This window comes from Pneumocystis murina (genome assembly GCF_000349005.2).
Source record: "Pneumocystis murina B123 chromosome Unknown supercont1.7, whole genome shotgun sequence".
NCBI lineage: Eukaryota > Fungi > Ascomycota > Pneumocystomycetes > Pneumocystales > Pneumocystaceae > Pneumocystis > Pneumocystis murina.
This window is the reverse complement of record NW_017802365.1, coordinates 434,727-447,328: the sequence shown is the minus strand read 5'-3', so window position 1 is coordinate 447,328 and position 12,602 is coordinate 434,727. Positions and strand designations below refer to the sequence as shown.

At 26.0% G+C, this 12,602-nt stretch overlaps 8 protein-coding genes across 8 annotated transcripts; 6 read left to right on the top strand and 2 right to left on the bottom strand.

Annotated features, from left to right (window-relative positions):
- Positions 1-133: 133 nt before the first annotated feature.
- Positions 134-628, bottom strand: PNEG_02818 (hypothetical protein; the record flags this gene model as incomplete). The annotated part of the gene is made up of 3 exons (XM_007876661.1): positions 134-312; positions 362-465; positions 507-628. 3 exons carry the CDS (start codon positions 626-628, stop codon positions 134-136), a joined length of 405 nt encoding a protein of 134 aa, XP_007874852.1.
- A 243-nt stretch (positions 629-871) lies between these two features.
- PNEG_02817 (hypothetical protein) lies at positions 872-1,674 on the top strand. The gene is made up of 4 exons (XM_007876660.1): positions 872-959; positions 1,029-1,134; positions 1,194-1,271; positions 1,325-1,674. The coding sequence occupies exons 1-4, from the start codon at positions 875-877 to the stop codon at positions 1,500-1,502; spliced, it is 447 nt and encodes a 148-aa protein (XP_007874851.1). The 5' UTR covers positions 872-874; the 3' UTR covers positions 1,503-1,674.
- Positions 1,675-2,280: 606 nt separating this feature from the next.
- PNEG_02816 (hypothetical protein) lies at positions 2,281-4,719 on the top strand (the record flags this gene model as incomplete). Its single annotated transcript, XM_007876659.1, has 6 exons — positions 2,281-2,948; positions 2,990-3,482; positions 3,528-3,800; positions 3,846-4,049; positions 4,094-4,292; positions 4,337-4,719. The coding sequence occupies 6 exons, from the start codon at positions 2,281-2,283 to the stop codon at positions 4,717-4,719; spliced, it is 2,220 nt and encodes a 739-aa protein (XP_007874850.1).
- Positions 4,720-5,068: 349 nt separating this feature from the next.
- Positions 5,069-7,335, top strand: PNEG_02815 (hypothetical protein; the record flags this gene model as incomplete). Its single annotated transcript, XM_007876658.1, has 7 exons — positions 5,069-5,200; positions 5,255-5,356; positions 5,402-5,614; positions 5,660-5,848; positions 5,891-6,741; positions 6,785-6,992; positions 7,045-7,335. 7 exons carry the CDS (start codon positions 5,069-5,071, stop codon positions 7,333-7,335), a joined length of 1,986 nt encoding a protein of 661 aa, XP_007874849.1.
- A 112-nt stretch (positions 7,336-7,447) lies between these two features.
- PNEG_02814 (hypothetical protein) lies at positions 7,448-8,505 on the top strand. The gene has a single exon (XM_007876657.1). The coding sequence runs from the start codon at positions 7,524-7,526 to the stop codon at positions 8,475-8,477; it is 954 nt and encodes a 317-aa protein (XP_007874848.1). The 5' UTR covers positions 7,448-7,523; the 3' UTR covers positions 8,478-8,505.
- A 197-nt stretch (positions 8,506-8,702) lies between these two features.
- PNEG_02813 (hypothetical protein) lies at positions 8,703-10,740 on the top strand (the record flags this gene model as incomplete). The annotated part of the gene is made up of 14 exons (XM_019757747.1): positions 8,703-8,705; positions 8,758-8,963; positions 9,010-9,031; positions 9,073-9,128; positions 9,173-9,212; positions 9,259-9,319; positions 9,370-9,438; positions 9,481-9,846; positions 9,898-9,980; positions 10,023-10,224; positions 10,265-10,362; positions 10,410-10,524; positions 10,568-10,645; positions 10,691-10,740. The coding sequence occupies 14 exons, from the start codon at positions 8,703-8,705 to the stop codon at positions 10,738-10,740; spliced, it is 1,449 nt and encodes a 482-aa protein (XP_019613296.1).
- Positions 10,741-10,847: 107 nt separating this feature from the next.
- PNEG_02812 (hypothetical protein) lies at positions 10,848-12,056 on the top strand (the record flags this gene model as incomplete). Its single annotated transcript, XM_007876655.1, has 7 exons — positions 10,848-11,111; positions 11,161-11,307; positions 11,351-11,431; positions 11,477-11,495; positions 11,542-11,663; positions 11,709-11,884; positions 11,930-12,056. 7 exons carry the CDS (start codon positions 10,848-10,850, stop codon positions 12,054-12,056), a joined length of 936 nt encoding a protein of 311 aa, XP_007874846.1.
- Positions 12,057-12,155: 99 nt separating this feature from the next.
- On the bottom strand, positions 12,156-12,566 carry PNEG_02811 (hypothetical protein; the record flags this gene model as incomplete). The annotated part of the gene is made up of 4 exons (XM_007876654.1): positions 12,156-12,222; positions 12,265-12,317; positions 12,366-12,434; positions 12,489-12,566. The coding sequence occupies 4 exons, from the start codon at positions 12,564-12,566 to the stop codon at positions 12,156-12,158; spliced, it is 267 nt and encodes an 88-aa protein (XP_007874845.1).
- Positions 12,567-12,602: the final 36 nt, after the last annotated feature.

Sequence of the window (12,602 nt, the reverse complement as noted above, 5' to 3'; positions counted from 1 at the left end):
AAATTATCAAAAGACTTTAAGTTTTATAAAAACATAGATATTATATTTAAAAAACATATATATTTAATATTAACAAAGTTAATAATAATGATTATTCTATATTAAACAAAATAATAAAAATATAAAAAAAATTTTATAAAATAGATTCAAGTACTGCTGTTACATTTATATCAAAAAGTTCACATCTAATTGGCATTTCCATTTTGTAAAAAGGGTTTTTCATAACATAATCTGCATAAAGCTCATATATTCTTCGCATCAGTGCATCTACGTTAGGTTGTTGAGGTTCTGTAATCAACAAAAACTTAATTCCTGCAAATAATAAAGAATAAATAATAAAAAATGCGAATTCTATATATACCTGTAAGCGTCTGAAAACATTGCAAATGAAATGTTTGGGCCTCTAATAGTTCAAGTCCACCTAAACCTGCTAATGGTGATACTTTAGCTGTAATGGCATGTATTCTAAAGAAAATTAAAAAAATACAACCCAACAATTAATATACCCATGAAAAATCCCTGCAAGAAGTAAATAATCATTTGAACCTAGTCTCAAAAGTCCTTCATTAAAATCCTTTTGATAAATAAGTCCTCCCGCTTTATTAATAATATAAAGAGAAAATATCATATTTCCTATCGATATCTATCATAAAAACTAGTTTTTATCTATTTAAAAAGATATTTTATTTTTTTTTGTTTTTAGCTTGTTTTTCATTGAAATTTCTCCTAAAAAAAGGTATTAACAATCATTAGGCTCTTTAGAAGCTAAATATTAACTGTTTTCTTATAATCTTTAACACTTATTTAATTTAAAAATCCTTTTTAAACCTATTATTGTGGTTCAAAAATTTCGAATGTTTCAATACACCGTGTAATGCCAGTAACAGCACGAAGACATCGCGTGCGTCAAAGAACACGATTAGAAGAGGAAGATGCATCTCGTTTACAGTTAGGAGAAGGTAAGGAGCGTTTAACGTGTTTTTTCCGCTGAAAAAAAGGCTTATAAATACTTTTTTTTTGAATAATAGAATTTGCTAATGCAACATGTTTATCTGTAAGCGAAGCAAAAATTATTTTAGAGGCAGTACTTTTGCAGCGTCAAAAGGAGCTCGGAGATGAGATTGTGATGACAGAGTATGTCTTTTTGTTTTTTTTTTTATTTTTTTGAATATTTATAAACAAATTATTTTTAGTGTAATAAGGAAAATTAAGGATTATCTTAATATTTTCGCGCGGTTTAGAACACAGGAGTCTGTACATGCAGCAGAAAGGTGGCTATATTTTATCGTCTATTTCATTTTTTTTCTGATAGAAATATGATTAGAGTCTTACGAGGAGATCCAGATCTTCATTCTTTCGAAACAGCACAGCTTGGAACACTTTGTTGTGAAGAAGCAGAGGAGGCACGTACTCTTGTTCCATCCCTTTCTGAAAAAAAGTCGGATGAGGCATTACAAACTCTTTTGGATGAATTATCTAATTTACGTCGTTTTCAAAACTAAAAGATGCCCGTTTTCTAGTAACTTCTTAATTGTATTATAAAGAATACTTTTAAGTGTTAAAACATATATGTTTTATTTATTTTTATATATATTGATAGAAAGAATTTAAAGACTATCTTGAACTATTTGATTTATTTATTTGATTATTTTAAATTGATGTTTATTTTTGGCTGACTAAAAATGTTTTTCAGAAGTATATTATCTTAAACTATTAGAGTGCTTTTATTATTTATATAATCTACAGACACGGCTTTTTAATTCTTAAATTTATGTATTTTACTATTTTTATGCAAGTCTTAGGATCTTTTTATATAAATTTTTTTAAAATAATTAATATATTATTTAATATAAGAAACAATTTGATTTATATTTTGAAGATATTAAGAAACAAGATTTATTAAAAGTTTTTTTGCCTTTTTATTATAATTTTTTTACAAAAAAAAATATAAAATAATGTAAATGTTAAAAATCTATATCATGAATCTGAAATATATTTAAAGAAAAGAAACATTTTGTTAATTTTTCAAAAAATGTTATCTCGAAACAAAAATATATATTTTTGTTTATCTCAGAGAATCAATAGTACATTTAGACTTGATTTTTAGTTATATCCTAAAAAATAATAAAATTCTTATATTAGTATACCTTTTATATATTTTAAATAATTTAAAGCTTTTACTGAGTAAATTTCTAAGAATTATTATATTTAATATGTTTTATAAAATATTTAAAAAAACAAGAATAATTATATTCTATTAAAATATATAAAATATTAATTATGAAAAAATATACATATTTTTCTTCAAATGATCAAAGTCAGGATGAATTGTCTTTTCTTTTTCCAAAAAAACAGAAAAAAAGGAAAAGAAATGAAAGAATTAGAAAAACGTCAGTTAAAAAAGCTAAAATAGAAGAAATTCATAAAATTCAAGAGAATAAAAGACATCATTTTGAATCTGTATCCCAAAATATATCTAGTTCTTTGTTTAATGAGGAAGAGGATGAATTGACTGGAAATAATGATTTTATAACCACAAAAACATTTTCTAATAAAAAGCATGGTAAAAGAGATTCAAGAAAACTTATTGAAATTTCGAATAAACACAAAGCAAACCATAAAGTTGAAAATATTTTTGATGGAGTATTTTCTAAAGCAAAGAAAAAAACAATAAAAAATACTACTTTTTTTCAAGAATCAGATCAATTAGAAAATATTAATATTGAGGAATGTATAGAAGTTGAATTATCAGAAGATGCAAATAAAAGAATGGATAATTTGGATTTTTGGTATGATGATGCTAAAATTTCCAATAAAGAACAGGATCCTATAGATATATTTTCAGATGATCCATTGACATCACCTTTTGCAAATACATATACGCTATCTGTTAAAAAAGAACATAAAAAGAGTCCTAAATTGGAAGATAGTAAAAATTTATCGAAAAAGTAGTTATAATACTATAGTTTTTATAATTAACAATTTTTAGTTTTGATGTTATCATAAATTCTAATGCTACAAATTACAATAACGAAAATGATTTAAATTTAGTTAGTAATAGATTAAATGACTCTTTTGAAGGATTATTTAAAGAAAAAATCAATTATGAATATGAAAAAAAGCAGGATATTACGGAAAGTAAATCAATTTTCAATAATTTTAAAAGTCATATCTTAGAAAAGCTTACTGGAAGAAAATATGTACCAATTATTGGGCTCGATTCAGAATATACAAAATTACGCGAACTATTATATCGAACTATTAATTCAGGTGAAAGTAACACTTGTTTAATTATTGGCCCTAAATCTTCTGGAAAATCTAATATTATTGATACAGCAATTGATAGTCTTAGTGAGTTTTCCTCTTATTTTTTTGTTGTACGATTAAATGGCATAATACAAACTGATGACAGACTTGCATTAAAAGAAATTGCAAGACAATTAAATGTAAAGATGAACTTGGATGATAAAGAAAATACAACAGTTAAATTTGTCTTTTATTTTTTGTTTTATATTAATCTTTATTAGTCTAGTTTTTCTGATAATTTATTTAAAATTTTAGCTATTTTATCACATCCTAAAGAACTTGATCTTGTAAATGATAACAAAACGTCAGAAGAGTTTGACTCATCTTACAATCCTTTATCCCCTAATAACATAACTTTTGTTTCTGTCATTTTCATATTAGATAATTTTGATCTTTTTACACAACATCATCGTCAAACTCTTTTATACAATTTATTTGATATATCTCAAACTAAAAAGGCCCCTATAGCTGTTATTGGATTAACGTGTTCATTGGTATTATTTTATTTTTTTTATTTATCTTTTTAATTTCTTTTAAAGGATTCTGTAGAATCTCTTGAGAAAAGAGTTAAAAGTAGATTTAGTCATAGGATAATTCAAATTAAGCATCCAGATAATCTTGAGCTATTTACTAAAGTTTGTCAATCTGGTTTAACTATTGATTACGAGTCTCCTCCCGAATTATCATTAAAAGAAAAGGAAATGGAACTTCGATTTATTAAGAGCTGGAATAAACAGATTAATGTATAGTTTATATTATATTTTTTTAGTTTTAACATAATATGTAGGATTTGTTTCAAGAAGGGAATGCAGTTTATCAACTTGTAAAAAAGCTATTCATGACTTCTAAAGATGTTAGAATATTTTATTCACATTGCATTATACCTATTATTTCATTATCATCACCATCATTATCAAATTTACAAGAAAAATTGTTTTTTTCTGAAAATTTTTTTAATTCATACAACAAAATCACTTATTTGAATGGTAAATACTGAAGTATTTCTTATAATTCATTTAATTTATTATAGGAATTTCACTATTACAACTTTCATTATTAATATGTGCAGCAAGAATTGATACAAGAGACGTAGATACTTTTAATTTTAATATGGTATATAAAGAATATTATGAACTTGTCACAAAGACTACATCATCATCCACCCTCTCAGTTATTAAAAACACTTCAATAAGGCTTTGGGAAAGAGATATTCTTCTTGATGCATGGGAAAAATTATGTAATTCTAATTTTTTACAACCATGCAACACTAATTTAACTAACATTGGTGGTTTGGATCGTGAATGTCGAATGTATCGTGTTGAAATTATATTAATGGATCTTATTTCTTATATAGAAAAAGTAAAAACAATTCCAACTATTTTAAAAAGATGGTCTAAAGATGTTGTTGCTTAAGTATTTCAATAATCTAAGATTTTTTTCATATTTCTATATTATTTTTTGGTATCAAACATAAACTTTAATTACAACTTAAATTTATAAGCGATATCGCGTGATTTTAAAGTGTTTTTTCGAAGTCTCCAGGACTTAAAAATATACTGTTTTTAAGCAAAAAAATGTCTTTAAATTGTATTAAGCACGGAAAAATATAGTTTCTCGTATTTTTTAAAAGAAATTGATGAGTTTTTTTTATTTATATATTTTTTTTTCGGATTAAAAAAGACGAATTTTAAAGTATTTATGATTAAAATGTGATAAAATCTTATTTAATATAATTATATTAGGATAAAGCATAAAATAGCAGATGTTTATAAGACGATCAAATTATGTTGATGCGTATTCTCGAATCAAGGCAGCTTCATTATCAGGATCATGTACAGTTTTAATTTTTGTTGCTCTTGAAGTTGATGCTCTTTGTGCTTGTAAAATGTTATCCGTGAGTGATTTATTATTGGATTAAGGATAAATTTATTTACGAGAAAAAATGTAGACAATAATGAAACATGATTTTATTTCTCATAAAATTCAACCTGTATCAGGTTATCAGGATATAATGGATATAAATCAAACGGTGGTTTTGAATAATGAAAATGTAGTATTTCTATTGCTTTATATTATTTTTTGATAAGAATTTCAGTTGAGGTTTCTTATATTATTAAATTGCGGTGCTTTAATTGATTTATCTCAATATCTTACTCCTCAAGATTATGTTACTATATATGTTATTGATTCTCATCGTCCATGGAATTTGGATAATGCATTTTCTGATAATAATATTTTTGTTTTTGATGATGGAGATATTGAAGAAAAACTTTCTGAAGAACGAAGAGCATATGAGGCATTGGCGGAGGTTTAATGACAACTATATTTATAACTATTTATTGATTCTTTTAAGGCAAGTGATTCAGAGTTAGAACGTGATGATGATTATGATGACTCAATATCTGATGAAAAAGATTTTTTTTTTGAAGATGAAAATTTTGAAAAAAGTAAATTAGAAAAACAGAATACATTAGTATCAAATAATAACCTTGAGGATCTGGTATCATCGGGCGATGCTAAAAACAAGGAAGTATCATCGGATGTATACATATTTTTATCTTGAAAATATATTTAAATTTTTTAGCCTGCCCAATTGTCTTTGGATTGTCCTGCAAAACATGATTCTCGAAGTGCAAAACGAAAGCAATATTATAAATATCAAAGAATTATTTCAAATTACTATGATTCTGGTACTTGGTTTGGAGAGTGCATATCCAGTCAAGTGTATTCTCTTGCGTCCGATATAGGAAGAGAAGATAATGAATTACTTTGGCTTGCTATTATAGGACTAACAAGTCAAGAAATTCATAGAAGGACAAGTTATAATAAATATTTACAGCTATACTCCTTATTTAAGGATGAAGTTAACCGGTTGAATCCTCCTGTTTTAGATACTAAAAATATAAAAAGAGCAAATGGAAGAACAGCAGATGATTCTTCAATTAAGGCAAGGGACGAGTTTCGATTTATGTTAGTTCGGCATTGGAGTTTGTATGATGCTATGCTTCATTCATCTTATTTAGGTGCTAAATTAAAAATTTGGTCTGAATATGGTAAAAAAAAATTGCATAAATTATTTGCAAAAATGGGGATTTCTTTGCAGCAATGTCGTCAAATATATACTCATATGGATATTGATTTGAAAAAAAATCTTCAAGAAAAATTGGATAGATTTGCCCCTTTGTATGGATTAAATGATTTGATATATCCGAGTTTTATTCGGACATTTGGTTTTAAATGTACATTAAGTGCTAGTGATGCAAGCTATGGGCTTAGTGCCCTCTTAGAAACAGGAAAACATAAATGCGAAAAATACGATCCTAATAAGGAAAATGAAAGACCATTAAAAAATATAGAACATGGCAATAAACAAGAGGATATGGTTCGAGATCTTTGGCTTACATATTTCTATGATGCTTTTGATGCATTGGATAAGTAAGCTTTTTCAAATATTAAAAACCAAGCTTATTAATAACAGTATTGATGCTCTGTATTCATCTTTAAGTGTCGCTATGGAATTACAAAGAGCGATTGTTCGCACTGGGACATATTTGATAGATAAACGTGCAATTAGACATTTAAAAGCGTTTCGCATTGCTGTTTTAAAAGAAGGACCAGATCTCGGTATTTTTACACATCCATTTGCACTTTCTAAGTTAGCAATATGGGTGGCCGATGCTATTAATGTGCAGTTTTATTGTTTATATTGCTTATGCAAATAATTAATAATAAAAATAGGAACAAGAACGTGAACAGGGACGAACACGACATCTTCCTTTTGTAATTGCATCTTTAAATGAACGTACTGATACATATCTTTTACTTGGGACATCTGTCTCTACATCTTCTGATGAATTAGAAGACAATGCCAGCTATAATAGAAATCGATTTGGTTTAATTTTTTCTCAAGTTGCCCAAGCTACTTCGGCTCGTCTTAAAATGGATGCTTTTGATGCATATTGTGTTGAAGTTTATAAACAAGATCTTGCCAACTTTCTTGAAATATTAAGCACTAAAATAATGTTTTAAGAATCATGTATCTTTCATTCTTTACTTTTTTGAACCTAACCCTATATTTAATTATCTATGATATCAACGACCTAAATTTTCTGATATCTAACTGATTTTTTTCAGAAATGGGCCAGCCTTTGTAAAATTTAATAATTGATCCTGGAAATATATCTGAATATTACTTTGAAGCTTTTATAAGTTGTATTATGGAGGGACCTTCGTTTAATTCATTGTTTAATACATGTGATCAAAAGGAAATGACAGTTCTTAAAACAAAAGAAAAAAATGTATGCAATAAGTCAATTGAGTCTGGAAAGATATATGAATTACAGGATAAATTATTAATTTCTAAAAAAGAGCAAAATTTGCCTGATTCTATGACAATAACAAAATTGCCAAAAGAAATGAAGCAGAATTCAATAAATTTAACAGGATTTGTCTCTTCTATTATTAATAGTGTTAAAGGTGCATGGATAAAAGCTAAAAAAGACTATAAGAAGTCTTTAAGAAAACAAACCAAGCTTCGGCATTTAAAGAAATACTCAAATTCAGATTTCTTAAAAGTCAAAAAGACTGCACTTAAAGCACGAAAACGTTTGAAACATGCTGAAATAGATAAAGAAAACGTATCATGTATATATACTGAGCCAATTACATTTCAATCGTGTGTTGAAAAATCGCCTGTTTGTGAACTTAAATCTCCTGATATACCTATGTCTATTGACATAAATGGTCCAAATTTAGATAATTCTTTAACGATTTCAGATTCTATGGATAAGGATCTTAAAGGTCCAGAACTAGTCAAAACAAATGACTTATACTGCTCTTTTGAATCTTTAAAGGAAGAATTTGAAAAAACAAAAAAGCGACTTCAAATCTTTGAACAAAAGTATGGACCATTTGAACAACTTTTTCCTAATGTCGAACACAAAGAGACATTGGAAATATTTAATACTCCTAAAACACAAAATCAAACAATGGTCGATTTGGCATCTTCAATTCCTTCTATTTCCAAAGATATTTCAACTTCTATAGATAATTTATCTAACTTTAATCAGACTAAAAATTATCAACTTTTAGATGAAGATCCTTCTCTTGAAATATTGTCACCTGTTATCTTACAAAATAAAAATGTTAGTTACAATACCGAAATTGCTTAATTTCTATTTTATGCTTTTATATATTATTATCAATCAATATTCATAACATTCACTTAAAATTTATAGATTATATTAAGATATATTTACTATACATATATTTTTTAAACAAAAAAAAATAATTATATTCATATATTAATATTCGCCCTTTTAAAGATCGACAATTAAAATCTCTAGAACATCATATTTTTTAAAGAATAAGAATTAGTTAAGATAGGATTCAGCTAAATGGTGTTTTCTAAGAAGATTTTGATTAAATATTTAAGTATTTATTTTTTTTCAGGAAGAACAAGTTATTTGTCAAGGATGTATTCAGAAGTTAATTGCACGAGTAGAAAAGGATTCAACAACAAATAATGAGAAACAAATATCTTCAGAAGACCCCTATAAATTGAAACTTGATCATGATGATCCTGAACATCCATTTATGTGGAATTCCAAAAAGAAGTTTTTTCATCTTATTATTATGCTTATTATGGTTTTTACTATGTAAACTTTGTATTTTTTAATAAAACTATTTTCTAATGATTTTTAGGTTTTTATCTCTTACATTTTATGTATATTTAATGATTGTAATATTTATATTGATTTAATAAAGGTTTCACATGTATTAACTAAACCTGAATTACATACACATCTTTTTTTATTAACTTCGTAAATACACTATAGGTTTTTAAATTAATATGACACTGATTTAGGATGTTTTCTGGATTTGCACTTGGACCATTTATTGGAGCAGTATGTTTATTTGATGTTATTTTATACATATTTATATAGTATAAAGCCTTTATCAAAACATTTTGGAAACAGGAAAATATTTTTAATTTTTGTTTTTATATTTACAAGTACGTAAGGGATTTTTTCTTTATTAAGATAAAAATATAAAAACTTATAGTTTTTCACATATTTTTTATAATGATATCAAATAAAATTTCACTAATTATCTTTCGATTTTTAAATGGATGTAAGTTAGATATTTCATAAAAGTTTATAGTTAAGGGGAAAGTATTTGGGGGTATAATTTTTAGTTCTTGTAGGCTTTCAATTTTCGATATATTTAGTAATGGGGGTTCTTTTTCAAAAATGTTGCTTCAGTCTTCAGTTTTGCTAGGAATTCACATGGGTCCTGTGGTTGGACTAGCTTTAGAAGAAAACGGCAGAACTGTATGGTGGTTTTGGACTAGCCTAATTTTATCAGCTATTATATTTGTGTCCAGTATATTAATATTAAAAGAAGCTTCACCTGAAATTATTTTAAATAAAAGAATTAAAAGATTAAGGAGAGTAACAGGTTCTTCGCGATTCATAGCTTGTATAGAAGACAAAAAGCCATTGCGTTATGTTTTTTTAGCATTACTTAAAATGTCATGGAGTAATTACTTTTTTTATAGTTTATGTTTAATTGATTAATATCATTATTTAGATATTCTAGGGAAGGATTTTATGCTTTTATTTGTTATTATTTCTAAGGTTATTATCTGGAATACTATTTTCCTTATATTATTTGTAAGAGGTGTTATATATTCTTTCATAATTGAATCAATATAGATTCATCCATTTTCACTGACGAAAATTTATAAAGGAACTTTGTTAAATTTTTTTTTATTATTGCTTTTTCATGTACTAGGCATATTATTGGCGACTATATGTTATAAAATTTATAATGAATTATATATAAAACGACAAAAACAAAATAAAATTAAGACAAAACTTCTTCCTTCTGTTATAATATACCCACTTTATATATCTTGTAAGGTCTAATTATCTCAATTTATATTAACTTTTTCTAGCATTGTTTTGGATGGGATTTACTACACATACTCTTTTTCATTATATAATACCAGTTTTATCTCATATTGTTATGGGATTTTCAGAGACATTAATACTAGTAATTATAATTTATCATAAAAATTACTATTACTAATTTATATACAGGATAGTCTTAATCAATATATAGAAACATCTTATTCTGATGATCCATATCCAGTAAACATTAATTTAGCTTTTTCAAAGTTAATCGCTTCTACAATAATTCACGCAATTATTAAAAGTTTGCTCATACTTATAAAAATAAATTAATTAATTAGTTTTAGAATCTCTGGTACAAAAAATAACTATTCTGGTCACAATTATCGCTAGTATCAATGTTTTTTCATATATTATTTCTCTTGGTATTTCTTTTATTTTTAAAATTAATAATTATTTATATATTGTAGTTTTATTTATTTTGGGGTCTAGTCTTCGATCTAAAATTCAACAAAATTGACTATTAATAACCTTATTTTTTTATAATTTCTTTAGAAAAGATCGATTTTCTATTCGAAATCAATAAAATTTCTATTTCAAATTTAAGAAAATTTAGAAAAATATTAAATGGTATCAAAAACATATTTAATAGGTATGTTTACCCTCGGTGCTATAAGTGGAGGACTATTAGGGTTTTTATCTTCTTCACAAAGATCGCCCTTAAGAGATTCTACATCAAGCAATCCTTCTCCTAGAGAAGCAGTAACTCAAAATGAAATTATAAATCCATCTAGAATATTTGATTTTTGTGATCCTAGGCCTGTTCATGATTTAATTGTTAGGAAAGGATATATTTCTTGTTATGACAGACAAACAAGAGTCCCATCATGGGTATATGATTTTATAGATTATAATATTATTTTCTAAATGGTTTAAAAAGAGTGCAACAGAACTGACATCTGAATCCTTAAAAAGTGGTAAATCAAACAGGAAATATTCAAAATTCAAAGAAGATGAAACTATAGATCCCAAATTTCGTGCTAAATTAAGTGATTATTTTCGAAGTGGTTATGACAGAGGACATATAGTAGAGTTTTTTATATGCAATTAATAAGCATTAATGTTTTAAGATAGCAGCAGCTGATGTGAGATTCTCACAAGATGCTCTTGATGAGACATTTTATCTTACAAATATTTCACCTCAAGTAGGAGTAAGTTTTTTCTCATTTTTTTCTACTATTTATAATGTTGTCTAGGAGGGATTTAATCGGAATTGTAAGGCTTATAACATTTTTTATTATCAAATATTAATTAGTTAAAGATTGGCTTTATTATGAGGAATTTTCTAGAAGTTTAACATCTAAATTTGAATCTGTTTCTATCATAAATGGTCCATTATATCTTCCTAAGGAAGATTCTGATGGAAAATGGAGAGTTACATACGTACAATTAATTGTTTTATAACAAACATAATTAATTATATTTAAGGAAATGATAGGAAACCCTCCCAATGTTGCTGTTCCGACACACTTCTTTAGCATAATATATGCAAAAGATAGTTCAGATGATTCTGTAGCAGTGGGTTCTTTTGTTATTCCAAATACTGCTATTGATGATAATACAAAACTTAGCGAATTTATTGTGCCTATTAATGCGATTGAAAGGTAATTTACATGTTTTAATATTGCCGTATTTCCTTATTATTTTAGGGCAAGCGGTCTTGATTTTACATATAAATTTGGAAAAAAACAAAAAAAATTATGCGAAAGCGTTGAATGTGATGTACAACAATTTATACGGGATACACGACAATCTTTAGCTTCAGAAAAGATATAATAAATATTAACAGTTATTTTTGATAATGTTCTTTTGATATTTTATAAAATTATTTTTTTAAATTTAATTAATTAATGTTAAAATAGTTATAGTTATATTTTAATTATTATTTAGTCCTAATGATTGCGCTTGTTTTTCTTTTTGAATCCTAGAAATATACGCGCGGCTAAAAATGGGTGACTTTATAATTTTTTTTATTTAATATTACCTTACAATATTCCAAGCGTCCATATATCTTCCTATACATTTTGAAATACAAGTCTATTAAATGATTAATAAAACAATATACTATTTAACTCTAAATTAGACTTGTTCTGAGCTTTCAAAGCGACTTCCTGGCTTAGGAATACAACGATCATAACAAGTTTCATTTAATTTCTAAGAAAAAATCTATTAATTCATTTTTTTTCAAGCTGAAAAAAAGGAATATACCCCAATAAGCTCTGTAGCATTTGCTACTGCTAATTCTTGTCTGATTACTTGCATTAAAGCCTGCTTTTTATCTTCCATTGGATATTTTTAAAAATAGTGAGGCTGGGTACGAAG

Coding starts and splice junctions, on each gene's coding strand:
- PNEG_02814 (XM_007876657.1), top strand. CDS start 7,524: ATGGAGGGACCTTCGTTTAATTCATTGTTTAATACATGTGATCAAAAG.
- PNEG_02817 (XM_007876660.1), top strand. CDS start 875: ATGCCAGTAACAGCACGAAGACATCGCGTGCGTCAAAGAACACGATTA. Junction 960..1,028: donor TCGTTTACAGTTAGGAGAAG/GTAAGGAGCGTT, acceptor TTTGAATAATAG/AATTTGCTAATGCAACATGT. Junction 1,272..1,324: donor TCTGTACATGCAGCAGAAAG/GTGGCTATATTT, acceptor AAATATGATTAG/AGTCTTACGAGGAGATCCAG.